This window comes from Leptopilina heterotoma, unplaced genomic scaffold, assembly GCF_015476425.1.
Source record: "Leptopilina heterotoma isolate Lh14 unplaced genomic scaffold, ASM1547642v1 Lhet_299, whole genome shotgun sequence".
NCBI lineage: Eukaryota > Metazoa > Arthropoda > Insecta > Hymenoptera > Figitidae > Leptopilina > Leptopilina heterotoma.
This window is the reverse complement of record NW_025111002.1, coordinates 33,919-56,434: the sequence shown is the minus strand read 5'-3', so window position 1 is coordinate 56,434 and position 22,516 is coordinate 33,919. Positions and strand designations below refer to the sequence as shown.

General features: G+C 28.4%; 2 protein-coding genes across 2 annotated transcripts in view; one reads left to right on the top strand and one right to left on the bottom strand.

Annotated features, from left to right (window-relative positions):
- Positions 1-22,516, top strand: part of LOC122504482 (acetylcholinesterase-like) — a 90,974-nt gene that overhangs the window by 64,477 nt on the left and 3,981 nt on the right. The window contains exon 4 of the mRNA XM_043615613.1: positions 19,812-19,975. Within this exon, the coding sequence (XP_043471548.1) occupies positions 19,812-19,975 (164 nt within the window). The remainder of the gene's footprint in view (positions 1-19,811; positions 19,976-22,516) is intronic.
- Positions 1-22,516, bottom strand: part of LOC122504481 (uncharacterized protein PF11_0207-like) — a 112,774-nt gene that overhangs the window by 88,745 nt on the left and 1,513 nt on the right. The window lies entirely within an intron of this gene.

Genomic DNA, 22,516 nt, shown 5'->3' with positions numbered 1-22,516 from the left:
AAGATAAAAGCGAAGCAATACATATATACACAGAAAATTGAGGAGGGTCCAAAAAAAGAATGTTAAAAAGATCAAGGGGTTTTTTTTCTTTTTTTCTTCTCCTTCTCCTTCTTCTTCTTTTTCAAAAAGATAAAGGAAAGAGGAAAATGAGATGGAAATTAACTGGGAACTTGAAAGATCGCAGAATGCTGTTCCTTATACTTCTTCTTCTTCTTCTTCTTCTTCTTCTTTTACTTTTATTTATTTTTTTTCAGTAAAAATATGACCTCAATCAGTAAATGACAAATCCTTTAAGAGCAAATTCCCTTGGCTATTTGCCAAGCTCCTTTATCCTGCTTTACATCTTTATTCGAAAGCATAATGATGGCTTTTCCTAGGAGCTCGAGATACGATTTGAAATTTAAAAATCGTCTGCTGGATTCTCCAAAGGATGCACTTTTCGCGCAAATCACTTCATTTACCAAATCCATTCTCGGAATTTGGTAATCGAAAAATGATTCTGACGGTTTCGCGAGAGGACAGCCAAAACCTTTTCTCCTTTTTATTCAAATTTTTTCTCTCAATCGGAAAATTTCATTTAATTTTGTCTACTAATTCAAAAGTTTTCACTATCTTTTACTTAGTGTTGAAATTTACAAATGAATTTACAAATGACTAAAATTATAAATTTGAATTTAAATGAAATTTATACTAATTCGGATTTATGAAAATAAATATTTTTTTGCAGAGTTTTTTTATTTCAGTGGGTGTAAAGGAAAGAAAATATTTAACTAAAAGGATTGAACATGTGCCTACAACAACGAGCGCATTATCTCCATTATCTTATTTTAGAATCTACATTTAAGAAAATGATATGGATATATATTTAAACTTAAAGTCAATAAAAATAAAAAACTGACCCCATTTCTTGAATGCTTTCGAGTGACATTCTTCCTCCATTATGCCAAGTTTGCGTGAAGGGTTACTATCGTCGAATCGTAACCAACCGCATATAATGTAACCACGTAAAATCGATTTTCTAGAATTCCTCGACAAAAGTCAGAATAGTTGATAAATTTCGAAAAATTTTCCATTCCGTTTCGAATAAATAGACAATTAGGTTCAAAAGTCTAACTTTAACAAAAGAAAATTAAAAAATAAAATATAATTTATTTAAAAATTTAATTCTGCAAGAATAAAAAAGCAAAGAATTTAAAGTGCACCCACTTTTTCTCCTGTTCCATTTTTTATTTAAAAACATCGTTTTTCTGTCGTATTTGACACGAAACTGACTCCATCGAGTGTTGCGCGACTCTTTTAATTATTCATTCAATTTTTTTTCGATTTACATGTGTTCTCTTTCTGAACGTGTATTTTCCTTTGACACATGGTCCACAAGAAGGGAAGGAAAAACACGTGTTTTTTATTTGATAAGAAAAAAGCAAAGCTCTTTAAATTATAAAAATTACTGCGGAATGGCAGATTAAATTTGTCATGAAAGAAGAGTTTTAATTATCTGGAATCGAAGAGTGAATTATATAGCTTTTCATTGCTAAAAATACATCTATGTCTACATAAAATGAAAACTCGAGAAAACCCATTAAAACAGTTATAATACGCAAGTACTTCAATTTCATGAAATTCATTTATTCGATTAATAAACATCTACTTTTCTTTTTTGACAATCAAAAGAACATTTTTTCTTTCATATATTATCAATTCAATTTCAATTTTTCATTTGGTCGCACTAATAATTTCATTTAAGGCAGACATTTCGTTTTTTAATTGTTTCAAAAATTATTTTAAAATAAAAGAAATAAATATAATTGAAATAATTTTCTATTGTATGCGAGAAATGAGATATTTTCCAACAAAAACATTAAATTGAAAAAAACGGTAAAGCACTTAAAGTGTTTTTTTACTATTCGTGAAAGTTTTTGCCATTAAAAGTAAATTTCGTGCGGAAGAATTACGAGTAAAGTTATAAAAATATAAAAAGATATATGACAGGAAAAAATAGAATTGGAGTGAGTTCTTTTTTTATTCTAAAATATATTGTGGTTCATATGTCTTGCGTTTCGTAAAATCTCGGGGGGATTATACACTTCGATTGAGGCAATTTTAAACACGCGGGGAATTGCCCCGTGTTGTGAGCGCGGGATTGGGATTCACATCTGGCTCGTGAACGAAAACGAGTGCGCGAGAACATTACAACTCGTCGCGATTTAATCGCTTGCGCAATACAATTTTTTCAACGACTCCTATGTATGCACGCACAAAAATGCTTTGAGCAAAAATTTAAAATTCGATTTACTAAACTTTTTTTCCCACTCGTTTCACGATATTTGAATTACTCAAATGGATCTTCTTTCTTTTTTTCCTCTAACCGTTTGCGTTGAATTTGTGACAGGTTTATTTTTTATTTTTATATTCGTTGATTGGTGGAAACATCTGGTTTTTCCTGTATATCTTTTTTTTTCTTTTTTTTTTTTTGTCGAGTGATGAATTTTTTTTTTTAATTGTCACCAACTGTCCACGCTTGAAAAGTAACGAAAACAAACATGTAATTGGATTTTACATTTTCATTTTATATTCTTTTTTTTGCAAAGGCTCATTTCTCGAATTATTGGAATTTTTATGTTTTTATTTCTACCCAGCAATGATTTTAAAAAAAAAAAAACTGATTCTCTATTCGGAGGTACAAATTTTTATTATTAAAACAGCGAAAAATTCATTTCCAACAGAAAAAATTTTATTTCTTTTTTTAATTTTTACAAATTTTTTTCTCGTATCTTTTAGAAAAAGAATAAAATGGAAAAAAAATATCTCTTGTAATAAAAAAGCTATGAGTGTATAGATAATCATGGAATAAGAGTCACGTGATTGCATAAATAATGAAGAAATTTAAGAATTTAACCCTTTTTGCCAAATGTACTGTGACCTTTTGTGACAGTTGATTATGAAAAGGGGGAATTATTTAAAAAATGATTTGTATATTAGCTCGTTAAATAAAAGGGAACTTTATTATTATTTAATGACATAAAAGAAAAAGAAATAAAAAGTACGTAACATTTTCAACGCGTATTTTCAGCAGGTGGAAATATGCATTCTGCATTTTGTTTCACCTAATTAAAATCCCAGAAGGGGGTCTAATGAAATGGAGTATAATTGTATTAACGTTAACGTCGTGTCGACGAAATGTTTTACATTCCGATTTTCGCATCGCACATTGCATTCATATATTCGTTTTACGAGATCTAGAAATTTGTTCTGCGTTTTCATGCACTAATAGGTATATACAAAATTCTCTTCTCTAATATGAATAATTTGTAACGAAACATTGTCATTTGACGAGAAATTAATACGAGATAAAATGAAAATTAAAGAAGACAATGGGAAAAATTAAACTTTCTCTCTATGTTGCATATTGGCAAATAAAATTGGAGCAATTTTTCAAACATAAAAATAAAACTGTAGAGTAAAATAATTATATAGGTATGATATAAGTGTATTATTTTGTTACAACTTTTCGTAATATAATGATTCACATTTATTATTATTTTTTTATTCTTTTATCTCATTTATTATTTTAATTATAATTTTATGTAATTATTTAATTATTTACGATTAAAAACTTTTTTCCTATGACACTGTTGCTATAATATAAAAATAGCGTAAAAGTTGGTTAAAATATTAATGTGACCTGAAAATTGTATAGGAATCGTAAATCAAATTTTTATAATTTTTATCTCATAATTACATTAATTATTAATAAGTGGGCTAATTAGAGAATCCATTTTCATGTTAGATTTTGTCGTCCATTAAAGTGAGACAGAAATATTATTTTAGAAATCGCATTAGTCACACAAAATAATATATTTTTTTGTTTTCTTTTCGAAATTCTTTCTTCCGCTTTTCTTTTCACTATTTATTTCTTATTTCCTGTGTATTTCTTATCTTTTCAGGCAATTAGCCTTCTTTTTAATGTCTTCCGATTCTGTTTCCAAATGTTATCGGTTTTCTGTTATTTTCCTCCTCACAGTTAGTCTCATTTTACCATTTTTTCCATTTAATATCAACTGTTCTCTTTATTTTTTTTTCTTTCTTTCTTTCTTTTATCCTTTAAATCAGGATTTGTTAAAAATAATTAATTATTCGTATAATTTCGAATCAATAGTAAGTGAATAATAATTAATAACATTTCACAAAAAAATAATTAATTATTAGTAAACTATCGTCTGACTTATTTGTGTTTCATAAATTATTCTTCTATAATATTATCCATTCTTTTTTAAATAAATATTGGTCTGAAAGATTCGTTTTTACTTATATGAAAAATAAAAATTTCTTTTTGAGAAAAAGTTCGTCAACTATAATCAGAAGAGGAAAAGGAAATGAGACAAGTTCCAAAGTTTACAATCAGTTTTAGTTTGGTTTTAAAGTGGAAATAAAAGGACCCAGATTCATATAATTATCGAGAGAGTAAAACGTCCAGAAATTCTCGTGAGAATAACGAATTATTGGTGAACCTTGAATGATATTTAGGAAAGTTTCTTTCTTGGGATTCATTAAGAGAGATAATAAGAGATGCGCTGAGATGCGCTGAGATGCGCGCAGCATCAGCATCCTTTAGGGACAATAAGAAGCGCTCGAGGGCCAGCCAGGAGTAAAGTGAGAATTACTGTAAATAGCTGGCGGAAAATCGTCAAAGGAATTATCACACTTCGAAGCTAATGAGAGTGAAAAGCCGAGAAGTTTGTAATAAGCTCATGAGCGCGCGCAACGTGTATACTTCGCGATTTACATTTTCGCGATAACAAACTTTAATACGCTCAACTTGGTATCGTGTCACTGGAATATTATAATTATCCCCCGACCCCGTCCTTCTCCACTAACCGCGTTGATAGTCCCGTGTATTGTAAATTATTAACGCACTTTTATTGTTTTAATTAAAATCGCTATAATCTTCTTTTTAATTAAAAGTACATGAATTTTATATTCGACGCTTTTTTATATTTTCTATAAAAAATTTCATTTCTTGCTTGATTTTTATACAATAATTAATAAATAAAATTACTGTCGGCTTATTCTTCTAAACTGCCCTTGAATTTTATTTCTGGAACTAAATTTTAATGTTATTTTTTTATGAATGCGCGCTCCAAATTTTTATATTATAATATTATTATTATTAATATTTTTGAATTTAAATGATGAATTTAGTTGACGAAATTTCTCTCTTTTCTCTGCATTTCTGGAAAATTATGCGAGTGCCTTGACCTCGAATGCTCCTCATTGCGACTAATTGTTTGACAAACATGGTCCCAATTAGCTTTTCGTAAACGTTTGTCGCTCCCGTTTGTAATGATTCGAGCGAACGATAAAATTAAAAGTGACGAAAGTTTCAAATGTAACGTTAGATGAGAGATAAAAAGAATTATATTTGTATATTTTAATGAAAAAAGTTGACAATTTTTTTAATACACTATTTCATTATTTTTGAATTGGCGCATAAATTAAATGAACGTAAATCAATAATTAAATTTGTCAATCAATTCAATTAACAAAAACATAATAATAATAATAATAAATACACAAATAAAGAATGCTGTACAAATGACGGCAAGCAATGTTTCAGTAGAAAACATCGACTTTAGTCAGACAAGAAATACACAGTGAAGCCAAACGTTCCGAAAGTAAAGTAAAGAAGTAACAAAAGCAATTAATCACTACCAAAAGAAAAAAAAATTTCATATTGTTTTTATCATGTTTCAAAAATAAATGAAATTAAGTTTTGTCTTCAGAAAATGTAGAAAAGAAAAAGAAAAATGTACCTATATATCTCGTAAAAAATAATCCTATAAAAAAAACGTAGTAATTTTTACCGAGTAAGAAATGTTGAGAAATTTTCTTTTGGAAATGTAAAGTAACGGCGGGTAATGGCTAAATAGGTAAAAAGTTGAAATTGTTCAAAGAAAGTCACACAGAATCGTCTACGACTGAACATAAAAAAAAGGAAACGAGGGCCTAACTAGTTTTTTCCAACTTCTTCTCTAACACACAGTTGTAATCCAAACGAAAGAGAATGCACGCGGTTTTTTTCTTAACTTGTGAAAACTCGGCTAAAAAGAGCCATTTAAAGAAATGAGAGGGAAAGAGAGAAAAATAAAGGTAATGTGGAACCATAATTTTTTTCTCTAATTTTCATTTCTTTAGCGATTTTTAGAGATTTCTGAACTTTCTTTTTTAATATAAAAAAGATGTTAATCGAGACTTTTAAATTCGCATCTGTGAAAAATTATACGAGAAGAAAGGCGAATTATAGATAGAAGAGAAAAAAGAAATTTTTATGAAATTGCACTCAGACTCAACTAACAGGAAATTTGTAAAATACTCCGATTGATTTTTTAGTTTTTAGTATAATATTTTAAACTGGCCATATCAAAAATATGGCCAGTCTGAGTCTTCGACTCGGAGTGATCGTTTCTTCATGTTTTATAATAATTAATGACCAAGTGATAAAATCATTATTATCAATCCAATTATTATTTTCAGGAATTTTTAACTGAAATTCTTCTTGAAATCGATTATTTCTAATAATTTTCGAAAAAGTTCTTTGAGATTTTTCAAATTCAGCATTTGTATACATTTCAATTTTACAAAATTTTAATTATTTGTAACTCGTAAATTCGTAAAAGAATTCGTAAATTAAAATCAAAGATTTTAATTTGAAATCTGTTCAAAATTCAATTATTTGTAAAAATTCACGCTCTAATGCTTTTAATATTCAATTATAATCGAAAATTTTAAATGAAATCCATTTTTAAATCAATTTTTATTAAAAAATTCTACTAAAATTCAATTATTATTTACATAAAAAAAACATTTTTTTGAATAATTGCTTATTTCTTAAAATTGAATTCTCATAAAGAATTTTATCAAAAAATTTTTAAACAATTGAATTCTATCGACAAATTTTAATAAAATCTTTAAGAATTTTAAGAACATTTTTCGAGAAATTTGCTTAAAATTGTATTAAAAATAAATTAAACACTGCAATGAGTTTTATTATTTATTAAAATAATTGAATTACTGTGAAATTTTTATTATTTTATGAAAATAATTAAAGGTTTACGCAGAATTTTATTAAATTTTTTTTTAAAGAATTGAGTTCTTTTGGCCTATTTTTTAAAAATAGTAAATATTGAAAATCATTGAATTAAGGAAAGTTTTTAAAAATAATTGAAATTTTGCCAAGAATTTTATTAAAATTAAAATTTATTTTTGAAAATAATTGAATTTCGGAGAAGAATTTAATTTATTTCTGAAGATAATTGAAATTTTGAACATAATTGAATGTCTGAGAAGAATTTTATTACTTTTGAAAATAATTGAATTTCTGCAATCATTTACAAATGATTGCAGAAATTCTCTAAAATTCTCCAAATTATACCATACAATTTTCGAACTTTTCGTCTTTTCTCAATAAAATTACGGAATAAACGGACCTTTTAAAAAATCTGACTTTTACGGGATTTACGGATGAGTTCGAGCCCTGAAATAATAAAATATTGAAAAGATTATTTAAATTTGCTTGAATACCTACAGTATTTGTTAGTTTAATTTTTTTATTTTTAGTTCCAATATTAAAATTGTAAACTTGAACCAGCGTGAAAAATGAAGTTCTGAGCGCAAATACACGCAATAACCAAAATGAAAATTCCCCTATTCACAATCCAACGGCGGACTGCAATTTCTTTCGGATTGTGATTTATTAAAAAGTAAAATTTCTCAAGTGTATGAGAACGATCAAAGTCTGTTGTAGATCTTTAAAGTTTGGCCCGAGAGTTGGAAACGCAAAACGGCAAAAGCGAACGTATGTTCGGAAGGAAGGAGGAAAGTTGGATTACCGACCAAAGGAGAAGTATTTTACTTTGGAAGCAAGCAGATGTGTCGAGCAATTGCTGTAAACATCCATGAGGCGGCGTGCCTTGGAAACAGAACCAAACAGGACCAAACAGAACCAAAAACTTCCTCCAGGAAACTCTTGGCCTGAAAAGTTTTCAAGGAGCTTTTGCGCAGGTGTTGCCCGATTCTTCAAGATTCAACGCTGCACTCGTGGGAACTGGAAACTAAGTTCAAGGAGAGGAAATTGTCAAACTGGGGGTGGCGCGCTAGTTATATTACCCCATCTTCTCTCTAATGGCAAAAGGATGGATTTCGAATTTCCAGAAAACAAAAGTTGAAGAAACACTTGAAAAAAGTGAATTTTATTTAATTTCAAAACTGAAGGAAAAAAATGAATTCTTTTAATTGTAAAAGGGTAGGTGAAATGGACACGGATTTTGGGTTTGGGTTGAGGATTAATTCATTACGATTACAAGACCACAGTGGCTACCGCAACAGTGTCTTTGCCAGGTCTAATCTCGAACCCTGGTACTTTAATAAGCCTGGGCTGACCCTCCGTCGCCGCAGGCAAGCTAATCTCTCTGGATCTTACCGGAAACCAGAAGGAAGCTCATAGTTAGATCAAGTGACTATTTACCTTCTCTGCAAGCGAGGTCGGAGCTTTTAATTCGAAATGTGACCGAGGGACGAAGCCAATATGATTCCATTTCAGACATTATTTTCTAGTTATTTTTTATATATAAAAAACCACTAAAACTCATCTCTAATAGTCTAATTACAAGTATTTATTTTTTTAAATGTATTTATTAATTCCACTTTAATTTAGTGTTTTTGATTTTTGATATCAGACCCTCAAAAAAAATAAAAAATTTATTAATCACTATAATACGCATACCTACTTTTCTTTTAACCCCTTAACTGTTTGAGGAAAATACAACATGATTGTCCCAAACTGCCCAGCGGAATCTGATACTTTTTCAAATAGTATAATATATTTAAATTATAACTAATTATTCAATTATTTTCTAAAATATCATTAATGACCCTTATAATTTCTTATAATATTGATATAAAGAAAAATATCTATCAATTTATATACAAATTATATTTATTTTGAGTGATAGTGAACACGACCCACGGGTGGGTCGGAAACAGTTATGGCCATACTTTTTCACGACCCACCCGTGGGTCGGAAACAGGCAACGGGTTAAGAGGAAAAATTTTATTGAGATATTAGAAGAAGATTTTTCCTCTAACTATGAGATTACCTAAAAGGTAAGTTTTTTTTATAAAAAAGGTCCGTAAAGTCCGTAATTTGATTGAAAAAGGACGAAATGTTCGTAAATTGTACGATATAATTTTGGAAATTTTCAAAAAGTTAGAAATAATTCCAGAAATTCAATTATTTTCAAAAAAATTTTTTAAATCTCGTCAAAATTCCAATTATTTTTATATAACTAATAAAATTCTTCTCCGAAATTCAATTATTTTCAAAAATATTGTAATAAAATTCTTGGCAAAATTTCAATTATTTTCAAAAAAATCCTCAAATCAATATCTACTATTTTAATACAATTTTTCAAAAGAATTCAATTATTCAAAAAAAATTTTAATAAAATTCTACGTAAACATTTAACTATTTTTATAAACAATAAAAATTTCACAGGAATTCACTTATTTATAACTTTTTTTTTAATTTCTTCGTAATAACTCCATTACTTTAATAAATAATAAATAACAAAAATCTTGATAAATAACAAAATTCGTCAGAAAAATTAAATTAATATTATCATAAAGAACCAAGTTCTTCGCAGGAATTCAATTTTATTTTTAAATATTTTTTATAAAATTCTTCGCAGAAATTCAAAAATAACAAAATTTTTATGAGGAAGTTAATTATTTCCAACAATTTTAATACCTACAATTCTTGGCAAAAAATTATTTTCAAAAAATTTCTTCAGTTCAATGATTTTCAATATCTATTATTTTAATAAAATTTTCCAAAAGAATTCAATTATTAAAAAAAAAATTTAATAAAATTCTACGTAAACATTAAACTATTTTCATAAACATTAAAAATTACATAGGAATTCAATTATTTATAAATTTTTTTAAATTTCTTTTTAATAACTCCATTACTTTAATAAATAATAAAATTTTTACAGAGATTCAATTATTTTGGTAAATAAAATTCTTTTTAGGAATTCAATTATTTTCATAAATAATAATTAATGTAGAATTTTAATTATTTTTAAATTTTAATACAATTTTAATATTTTAATATTTAAAAATTTGTTGATAAAATATTCTTTATGAGAATTCAATTTTAAGAAACATTAAATTATTCAATAAATTATTTATTTTTGTATTTAAATAATTGAATTCTAGTAGAATTTTCTAATAAAAATTGATTTAAAAATGAATTTCAATTAAAATTTTAGATAATAATTGAATATTAAAAGCAATATAGCGTAAATTTTTATAAATAATTGAATTTTGCAATAAATTTTCTTGAAAATGTTTAATTGAATTTTTTTATATTATTTTGTTTCTATTTTCGAATATATATTTAATTGAATATATATTTAATTGAAGAATTGAGGAATAATTGAAATTTCGTAAAATTAAATATTGTTAAGAAATGTATTTGAAAATTCTCAAAGAACTTTTTCGAAAATTATTAAAAATATAGTTGATTTCGACAAGAATTGATAAAAAATTGAAAATTCAAAAGGTACAAAAAGTACAATTTTCGTATAATGTAAAATAACGATTTTATCACTGGACCATCTTTAATTATTATAAAACGTGAAGATATCGATCACTCCTTGTCGAGGACTCATTAGGGTTTCGTATTTACATTATGTTCGTATTTTTAAATACTTTCACTGGTTCGAGCCCTGTGAATATTAACTACAAATCCTATTTGAAACACCAACTGAACTTTTTGCTGTAATGAAATTACAGTTATTCTCAATAACTATAAGAAGTTTTTGATTAGATTTTGAGAATTGCCTTTGAAATATGTTATTTGAACTTGCATATTCACCCTGTAGGTAGACAAAAACACAAACACACATACAAGCATAAATTTATATATGCCCTCGCAAGTGGTCATATTGTCGTTTGGAGAATTCATGTTAGTCATAGCTCCGCAGTTGTGTTGTTCTCAAGTAGAATCTCTATTTTGCAACTAGCGACTGCGTGAATAGTATAACTACAATTCTGCAGGAAATTGCTCGTCGTTGCTCGTCGTTGCTCGTCGTGAAAGTGTCATTAAGCCAACTTGGACCGCACGCGGTTTTCGTGTTAAAGGATCCTTCTGATTGGCCTTTTTGGTTCACGAGGATGTTAATTAAGACGAGACTCGTTAGTTTAAACGTACACCATATACCACGCCAAGCCCTAAACTTTCCCATAAACTCATTAAAATTAAAAAGAAACCCTTTCAACATTTTTCCTTATTCCTTATTCCTATTATCGTTTTTTAATAATAATAATTATTTTCACTTTTATATTAAGACAGATAATAGTAGATATTTCAATTTCTAATTTCTAGATTTGCATTACATGAAAAATAACTAATTGTAAGTCACTCACTAATTTAAATAGTATGTTACTGTTAAAAATAACTAATAGTTTAATTAATTTGCATCTTTTATCGGAGATGGCATTTGAGGACTAATTTAGATTTGGAGAAGACGGTTTGCATATATATTTTTCAATTTTGAATATACATAGAATAAGAAAATACAATTTGTGTCCGGCTGGGAAAACTCTGTAATAAATCTTGCGGCCAACCGAGATTATATATACAATTAAACTTTTGAATAGGAGGCGAGAGTAAGCTCTTTTGTGACAAATGAGTTCTGTTATTAATATGACCCGAGCGTCAGTACGCATACAAAATATATGCATTATAATTTGGATGACATTTCAAGTGTTCCTTGCATTTCAAGTGCTGATACTCAGAAACTGTGTATGAATGATATCTTGGTGCACAACACATAAATCTCAGTCTTAGGCAAATTGCTTTAATTAGTTTTAAAATTTATGAAAGCTTACAGAAAAGTTAGTGTTAAAGAAGCGTTTAGTTACAGCGATATTCTTCTGTTATTGCACCAGCTGAAAATAAATAGTCTACTTTTTCTGTACCCCATGAAGTACAGGGTTTTACAATTAATTATTTTACGACTAGTCTAAGTGTATATCCAGCACGATCGTGAATAATGTACCGGAGGCTGTGCTTTGTTAGGTCTTATAGAACTTCCCTCGGGAACATCCCGGGAAAGTCAGGTCACGACTTGTCGTACGTTTTACTGCCTTGAGGGTAACTGAAAATATCGAATTGTTCGATCCTAGGAGTCGAAGATGGCTCTCTTTTCAGTTACTTTTCTCGGCAAATAAGGGGCTAACATTGTTTTCGCATTTAGAGTAGTAAAATCTTTTCATATCGATATAATCTGATTAATCCGTTCATTGGACGGACTACTACTTGGACTGAAAACATTTCTATTTAAAGTTGATATGGACTAAATTGTGACTGACGTAATTGTGTCATGAAAGGGGAAGAAATTAGAATGATAATGAGAGGATATAAATAATTATGTTTGTGTAATTTTGCTTTTTATGATAATGGCATAATAAGTAGAAAAGGTGAAATGAAAATTATGAAATGACGAATGCATTTTTCATGGAGTTTCACTAGAAACTAGAAAGGGGTGCAGTTCAAAAGGAATATATTTTACGCCTGTGTGTGCCAACTTTTCTCACGCGATATTTTTTAAGGCAACGAGACAATGTCTTTTATGATTCATGCTTGTTGCGCTTTGATGTGGCGTGCATTCTCGTTAGCGGCACTTTATTTTTAAGCGACGAGTAGACGGGAACATTATAAGATTAAAGCTGTATGGTGTATGGTCTTAAATTTTTTCCCTTCTCTCTCGCTCATTTACTTGAGATTACTTGAGAAAGGCGAGTGTGAAAGCTCGTATCGAGTTTACGAGGCACGGGCAAACGTTATCACTCACGACACCAAACTACTTATTCTCGAGATGCAAAGATTAAAACAACAAAATCACTTACGTTCTCGCTTTTCCATCAAATACATTTTCTATTGGCTTCTCAAAAATTTTTAAACAAACTTTCGAGAAAATATTTCTTACTTTAAAAGTAATAAGCTTCCTGAGGAGGCAGTATATCTACTGATTAGACCTGATATGTATTGATAACGAATCACGAAATGTCCTGTGGCCAACTTCGCATAATGGCAAATCATGTCGAATCGGCCCGAGATTCAAGATATCCTCGACATGTGCCGCCCATATCGGTGACTGTGGGGCGAATATCACATGCCACATGATAAGCAATGTAAATAATTTCAAACTCGGCTAAATAACATTTCTCATTTTCAGTATTTTATTTTTAGTATATGAAACGAATCCAATTAATTTATCTTTAAAGGACAGTGACATTCGTAAATTGAATTTACTTGACTTGAATTTAATTTTTCTCTCTTTTAATTAGACAAAAATTATTTAATTTTATAATAATTCTATTATAATAATTAATTCCTATTGTTTGATTTTAAAAAGATAACTCCAAAAGTAGGTCGAAAGGGTCAAAGTCATGCTCATGATAAAAATTTTTTATGAAAATTCATAAATTAAACGGATTTCACCATTATCCCAAAGTTTTATCGTAAAATCAAAAATATACCTATACAATATTTTCTAAAAAAAAATCCCGCACTTTCAACGTTACGTGAGGAAAAATATTAGTTTGCACTTTTTTTTCTAAAGATTTAGTAGTTTAAGATAGGGAGGAGAGTATAATTTTTCATATAAATCTCTTTTCGTTCGCATTCAACGTATTGAGCCAAAAAAGAATGGTGAAAAAAATGTATTTATCAATATTTTTTCCAAAGCCATAGGCAACCGGAAATATGGAACTATTTTTTAACTCCCTCTCGCACAAACTATATGTGAATCCCTTCTCAAAAATAAAATGTTATCAAATAAGCTCCTGAATACGAAATATATTTTCCAATTTATAAAATATATAAAAATATTTTTCTAAATTTGTAAATTGGATGAAAATATAAATTTCAATTTATAAAATGTATATAAAATGTATGAAATCTTTTTAATATATATATATATAAAAAATGAATAAAATGTATTAAATGTACAAAAATAGATAATATATGTACATATATAAAATATATTCTATAAATGACATTAATTAGCAAAAGGTCAGTTGAAATTCTCATATCGAGTCAGCGTTAATTCTGTGACGTCTAAGTGTCCCCATTTTCATGACGTTCCACACGACGAAACTGTGTTATAATGAAACATTGAAACATTCGAAACTAGGCGCCGCGTCGTTCTACGTGCATTGCACAGCGATGCGTGAAAAGCACTGTAATTGCCTTATTGCAATTGTTAAACAATCATCACGGGACTAAACTAAATATTGCCATAAGTAATGCAATAATAGAAAAAGAAACATCATAACTGCATTTCCCCAATAATGTCACCCCTCATCAAAATATTAAAATTAATTCGAACACTGTCACTGAGAAACATTTTATTTCACTCATATTACTATCCAGAAATAAATATATTTTTAATATATTTTAAACCAATAATTTTTATCAAATCGATTAAATTATTACTTTTATTGTTACTGTTTTTATTCGGTTTGCTCCATTTAAATATCGACTAAAAAAATTATTGCTTCAATATTTGCAGAGTTTATTTGATGTAATTATTATTTATTTCGAGTCTAAATATTAATTTACTAATAGTAAAATTATCGATATATTATTTGATTGAAAATGTTCAATTAAATTGTATACAAATAAATGCGCAATTCAGAAGATTTTATACATCCGCTAAATAATTTTTTAAAAAAATATTAATTGAATTACCATTAATGACAAAAACGATTTGGAATAAACAATATTATCCAGAAAATAATTGAATTAAAAAAAAAGTGAATAAGTATTTCCCCAGGACCAGTGTCAACATCAATTAACTACAGCGGGACATTAATGGATTCTGGTGGAGAATATCCAGGATGTGTAAACTGAACCTCGATAAAACTATCTGTGAATAAGTTCATCGTTGTATTAGTGAAAGCGAAGGACGCAATGGGGCTTTATATTGGTTTTGTTTTTGAAAGTTCGTTCAATAATTTCAAGCTCCAGGGGGGATTTTCATTAATTAATTATTTCAAGAGGAAGAATATGTGTTATTCAAAACAAATGAAAATTAAGCAAAGTATTTAATTTTTCCAAATCTCTTTTTCGTATTATTTACTTTTTGAGCTTATTTTTGGTAATTGTTTGAGAAAAATTTATTTTCCCAATAATCGCTATTTTGGTATATAGGTGAGAGAGAAAAATGGCGAGAAAAATGGCAAAATTTATTGCCGATTGTTCTGTAAAATATATGTTTCTTGATTCATCTGGAACAATGGCTGAACAATTCGACTATGGAACTTTGGATTCTCGCTGGCAAGTTTGCACATTCTAATGACTCTGAACTTGTCCTTTGAGAATTTCTCTTAATCAAGGATATACCATCCTCCAGAATGGGAAATTGCGGTCCCAGATATAATTCTGCATTTAAATGATCCTCAACTTTCGCCTATAATGTATTTATACCTTTTGTAAATGATATTCGCTGGGTGTACAGAAGGAAAAAAACTATAATCAAGTTCTTCATGAATATAAAATTACTATAAGTTTATTTTAATTGCTAGTTGTTAGTGAACTATCGAAAGCAGTGGACACGCAGAGAGAGAGAGAGAGAGAGAGAGAGAGAGAGATAATCAACATATTACGATCGACCCGTAATTTCCAGTAATTTCGATCGTTCAATTTGCAGTTTAGTGTCAATGATGTCATCACAGGCGTAATCTTGAAAGCCTACCAGTGTTACCAACATTGCCGAGGGTCAATAATATTGGCAAGACTGTCGCCTTCGATCCCCTTAATGATTCCGTATTATCCAACATTCTCCCCATAGTGTCAATAACATTGTCCCTTGGTTTCAATCAGTCACTATGTCGACAGTGCGGGCACATGATCAAGGATTTTATTATTTAATTTATCCATTGGCATCGCGTGGGAAAGTAGGTTTTTACAGCAGATGTATTTCGTAATATATTTGCTAATGAAATCTTTGCCAAACTCAATGTTTCAGTGTTTAGACTTGTTGAATAAAAAAAAAGAGTTGGTTCTCACCAAACATAATATTTAGTTGTTTCCTACGCTGATAATAATACTAACATAACAATAATAAAGGCAAGTGATCATCGATTTTCAAGTGTTAATTCAACAACAAATGTTTTAACAAACAATTAAATCCGTTTCAAGGTCTGGTAAATTTTTAACTTCAATTAAGACTTTTGCAGCAAACTAGGATACTATTTCACTCTGTATTTCTTAATTTTTCCAGCATAGCAGCATACAGTACTACTTTTTTAAAAAAAGGAAAATCTACCGGTTTGTCGCACATGATTCTTTATAGGGGTGTAGATTAGAGTTAACTTGAGAGTTGAGACGCTTTCTCACAAATTAGTGGCACACCAAGCCGTTGTCTCGTCCGCTTTGTCAGACTATTCTCCGTTCTAATTCAGCCGTTTCCTTCGCAAGATAAACTAGAACACCTTGTACATATACACGAGGATAAACAAAATTTACCCAACCACTTGACTCCGGCAATATTGTTTATTGTCTTCGACAAATTATAATGCAAAAATGAAACATCAAAAGAAATTTTACTTTGCACAAATTCGTCTTCAAAACAGTTTCCCTCATTTTGAATGCGTCATTAAATAATAAAGGAAAGTGTTCTTATCTGCGTGAGTAATAAAAAATTCAGTGGAGAATTTAATTAAAGGGTCTATTTATCTTATTACAATGCCGTAATTTAGCCAAGTGAATAATAAATCAAAGTCTTCCTCTTCTTTTACGTATTTTAGCTTAATACTTTACGCATCTCGCATCTCATTTCTGCTTATTTACTTGGCAAGCTTAGAAATTCATGCGTTTTACGATGCTGGAAATCGTTTATCTTAGATTCTCTCTCCGGTAAGACGAGAATAGTTATCCATGTGCTATATTAAGCGCAATGAATACAGTTTAAGCTTAAGAAAAGGGAAAACTGGGCCAAATATATATATAATTATTCCAGCGAGTAAATTTCCCTCAAGATTTTCATATATACATATTGTATACATATGCTGCAATCAGTTCTGAGAAATGAAGCCGTGCATGATTAACATTATTCTCTATATCACGCTGATAGGATCTTTATATGACATCTCCTTGTTATTTAAATTTTATTATCTTATTAGTTATTACTGTTTGTGAATAAAAGTTGTAAATTTATTCATTATTATTTTATTATTGTTTATTCTAAAATTAATTTGTCTTTTCTCTCAGCATTGTCTGCAAGAAGAGCTATAATTTACTTTATTTATAATCTCATTAATTTTAAATATATATACTCATTTAATTAAAAACTTAAGTTTCATTTAAACATTTAAAGTCTGTTCTCTGTTTAATTTCAATGTAACTTATTATTAATTTAGTTTAAATTTTGATTATTAATTCGTGTCGTGCTTCAACGCCACCTTTAAACTTTAGCCATTTTATTTTTTATTTTACGTTTATTTATATCTAAAATATAATAATTCACGTAGATAATGTAAAATACCAAAAACTTTTTTGTTAATATTTGACGCTCATTAAAATGAGATAACTTAAATTATATAATTAACTTATATTAATATGTTCATTAGTAAATCAGTCCACATTGTACTTGTAATTTAAATCCAATAAAATATTTTTGAGCAATTACATCATAAGAGAAATAATAATAATAATTATTATTATTTTGATTTTCCACTCACTGATTTCTCTCTTTATTAATAATAAAATCTAAATTGAAAAATTCAGGTATTGTAAGTTTAAAAAACAGTAATAAATCCAAAACGTTACTATAAAATGAACTGAAATTAAATTAAAAAAAAAAATTTATAAAACAATGAAAAGTAATTACAGAAATTTCAATTAAAAAATAGTGTCAATGTATAATAAAAGAGGGTAAATTATAGCTTCCCTTTTTTATCCATTTGATGAAAGATTCACTACTCGGAGAATCGTCAAGTAAATTTGCTTCTCGTATTTCTTATATTTCTTGGATGATAATTTTTTATTTAAAGTGTCTCCTCACTGCAAAGACATTTTCTGAAAATTCTAGTGGAATGATTCTAGTAAAGGTACTCACTTCCATTTTTAAATGTATATTTACATTTTTAATAAACTACATTTTTTTATAAAACATTCTCTTGAACCAAAAACATTTTTATGCGAATAAATTTTACTTTTTCATATTATTCCCAATAAAACCCAGTAACCCAGTTACAAAGTATTAAAAAAATGGTCCTTTTCTTTTTTTCAATTTTAAAATAAAATATTCATTTCTGTGTTTCAATTACATGAATAATGATTTTTTCACTCAACGGTCATAAATAATAAAAAGAAATATATTTTCTGTCTCCTTACGGCAATATTTCATCATAATATATTTTCTAATTGAAAAATTCAAACACTGTTATATGAAAGAAAATGTGTGGAGAAAACAAATTTACTTTATGTAAATTTTCGAGTAAATTGTTACATTATAAATTTATTTAACTGCGATATAGATGCAAAAAGAGAATTAGAGTGACTGAGAGAGAATAGAGAACTTTTCAAATGTATCTGCCTTTATTCAAGCACAGGAGAGTCATTAGTCTTTCATTTGCATTCTCGTTCCGACCAACGAGGCTCATTGTAAATAAAAAGATCTGTTTTCTGTCTCCTTTCGTCGAAAAAAGAGAGAAAAAACAACAACGCAAAATTCTAAAGCCAGACCACAATAAGGGAAGTTGGTGAAAAAGCTTTAAATAAAGAAAGTCAAGTTTAAGACAATGAAATTAACCGAAAGTGAAGGCGACTTTTTAGAAAAGTCCATCATTCATTTTCTGAATAGAAAAGATTATAAGATTTCTGTTAAAAATGGGTCAGCGACTGTGTCATTATCTCTACACAATTTATTATAATTTCCTTTTTATTTCTCTATTAATATTAATAATATTATAATGCCAACTTTTTTATTTCCTTTCACTCGATATTCTATTATTCTACTTTGAGAAAAAACATCTAATCTAATTTTTCTTAATTATCAAGAATTAAAATTGTACAACTAAACCGAAAAATAAATAAAGATGAAAATTAAAATATTCGAGTAGCTCTTTTCTTTAAATTCCTTTGTGTGATATATTGAAAGAATTTTTCAAATTACGTCTAACCTTGAGGCTTTGGCAAGCCATTTTCTCAATTTTTCTGCATCGATAGGAACTCTATTATATTCTTCGAGAAGAAAAATTAGAAGAATGTTCACTAAAAAGAATAAAAAAAAAGAAAAAGAATTAGGTCGCGAGGTCAAGTCACGTAATTATAAACTAGCAGTTCTCTTGTTTGGGATAAAAGTGCTCATTAAAATTGGTTAAGGTCCTCTTTGTTTATATATTCCGTCACTATTTCTTTAGCTCTAAAAAATTATTCCCTTTCTTTTCCCGCCTATTTTCTCTCCCTTCCTATATCTTTCTTTCATTCCTTTTTTCTTTATTCCAAACAATTATCCAACAATCGTCCGCTATGTTTGAATATTATTTCAAAACTATTATTAAATTAATTACGTTTATAGAAAAGAGAAATAAAATTAGAAAAGTGATAAAGTGATGGTCAAGAAATTAAATTAAATTAAATTAAATTCATTTAATTTAAATTAGATTTTGAATTTAAAAATATGTTTTTTGGAAATGAAAATTTTAATGAAATAGAAAATTGTTTTTACCCTCTGTTGCAGACGAGTAGTACAAATTTGTGGGGTGACTGGATGGGCGTAATGCATGGAGATGAAATTGAATATGTCTTTGGTCTTCCACTCAACACGTCTCTCAAGTACACCAACAAAGAGCGTGATCTTGCCCGGAAATTTTTATCAATTTATTCCAATTTCGCTACTCATGGGTAAGTTGACTTTTAAATTCTCAACTTTCTGTATTTTCTCCTCACACTTTTCTCAATAATATATATTAATTTATTATTATTAAACAGAAATTACTTATTAATAAAGTTGTAAGTTTTTTTTTAATAAAATATATAAATCTGTATTAAATCAGTTAAATTTTCAAGTAGAGCGTACCAATAGTAGAGCTGACATTCAAAACTCATTGGAGAGCACTTTCTCGATATCTAATTCAGTTAGATTTATTTAGAAGCCAATATTAAAACAATTGGGCAAAAATAAACGACGTCTGCATATTTATAAATATTAGACATATTAGAGCACTCGACTAAATTAAAAATAACATTCGATACTTGAGTATTATATTGCGTATTATATTGCTTTTTATTTTTTAACGTCAACGAAAATCGTTCTTCTCAGTTTATATATAGAAGTTAATTTCATTATTCAACTTTAATTAGTTTTTATTGAATATTATACCGTCTGCGATCTTTGCAATATATGGACAGTTTTCGTAAATGTTTCATTTCCGAAAATTGGACAAATTGGACAACAAGAACGTCCATAATTAAAATACTAACTCAAAATTAAAAGTCCTGCTACTAATTGCCCCATTTGTCGGTATAGAAAATAGATATTTTTTATTCCTTTTTTTTTATTATATATCCGCATTGATTGTTATTTATGATTATTTATGTAATTTGATACTACATAAATTATGTATTATAAAAAAAAAATTTATTCTTTTTTTTAAATTTAATTTATAGTAATAAATTATATTTATAGAATTTTCAGCATCACTGAATTTACTTTATTCAATTATTTTATTATTCCTCTCTAATATTCTGTTTTTTTAACTAAAGGATAAAAAATATCATTTTTCCAACGATGCGGATAATCTTCTAATTGCCTTTTACAATAAACGGATTTTCAAAGATTAAAAAAATATTGAAATTCGTTTCTGAAAAGCATGAATAGAGAAACGAATTCCAATAAACTAGATTGAATTTCTTTTCTTTTTTTGGTCTAAAGTGGTTTTTTTTATAATTTTACTAATTTAAAGACAAATTGAAGGATTGATTATAAAGTACATACCTATTTTATATTTAATCTACAAGTTTTATTCTATAAAACAAAGTCTGTGATTCTTCAGAAAATAAAATGGACCAGAAATATGTGATAAATCCTAATGACGCTAAATTTTCTATCGATTTTTTCGAAATGCGAGATTTCGATTTAGAGTCGTTAAAATGAAAAATTGTCCTTTCGTGCCAGATTCAAAGGAGCTTTTTATCAACTTTCGACTATAGACAAACAACTTTTCCATTAGGAAAAAATTATTTATAATCTATTTTAATAATTTTTCACATTCGCAGTTTGAAAAGACAAAAAAATATATCTATTTTATGGGAATTTATATTAAATGAAAATGAGGAATATAAATTTTTTTTTACCAAACAAAAAAGAGGGAGGCAAGAAAGATGAATATAGGTGAAACTTTAACGCAACCAGGTATTATTTTCTAATATAGATTCCGAGTAAATACCAAAGAGAATCGATTAAAAATGTCCTTTTCCATCACAAAAGCGCGGGAATTTAATCCTGTGGTCTCTGATGTAAAATATTTTTCTACGTATGTGAGTGCCATAGGTGAATCACGTGAAAGCAAATATGTGTATGACACGTTTACAACCACTGATTTACTTTATCCAGTTTTGCTCGTTAATTATGATAAAAGTGAAACAAACCCTCCTTCCGTTTTGTTCAGAATAAAGTACTAAAAAGTCCAATAAAATATTAATCTTACCTCCGTGGCATGGCAGTCGGATGTGAACAGATGTGAAATGACGCTCGTGGCCAGAGACCGAGCCTTATGAGGACCCGTGTCAGCCAATCAGAACGCAAGCCCCTTCCCTTTTCCAGGAGCGACAGACTGGACGCTCGCGTTCTGATTGGCAGACACAGTTCCCTCATAAGCCTCGTTCTCTTGGCACGAGCGTCACTTCACATCTAACCGCCTGCACCATTCACACTCGTTCCAAACTCTACTTTCTTTTTTTCTTTAAACGCAAAAAAACCTTTTATCCAACACAGGGAATTGAATGAGAAAAATAATTAAAATTTAATATACCTTTCATTGTCATAAGAATACAATTTTTCCTAAAGAATCTAATTCCTTACATTTTTCTGCGGAATAATTAAAATTATAATTCACGTCAGAAAAAATGAGAAAACAATTTTACATTTTTATTTTTAAGAAAGATAACGTTCCAGAAAAGAGAATAAAGGAAAATCTCATTAACCAAAGGTCGTTTGAAAGTAAAGTTGTTTTGGACACAGTATTTCTATGCAGAGACCCCGCTTTATTTTTTACTTTTCTTTTTTTGTTGTTGTGGAAAAATGTAATGCAAAATGAAAAATGCACTTTTCAGGGAATGTACACACAACGTGTGATGAGAATTTTTCATCAGAGAGCACTTCTTCGTGTTTCACCTCGAGAAACTCATAAAGGCAATCCGGGAGTAGTGTGTTTGTGTGTGTAT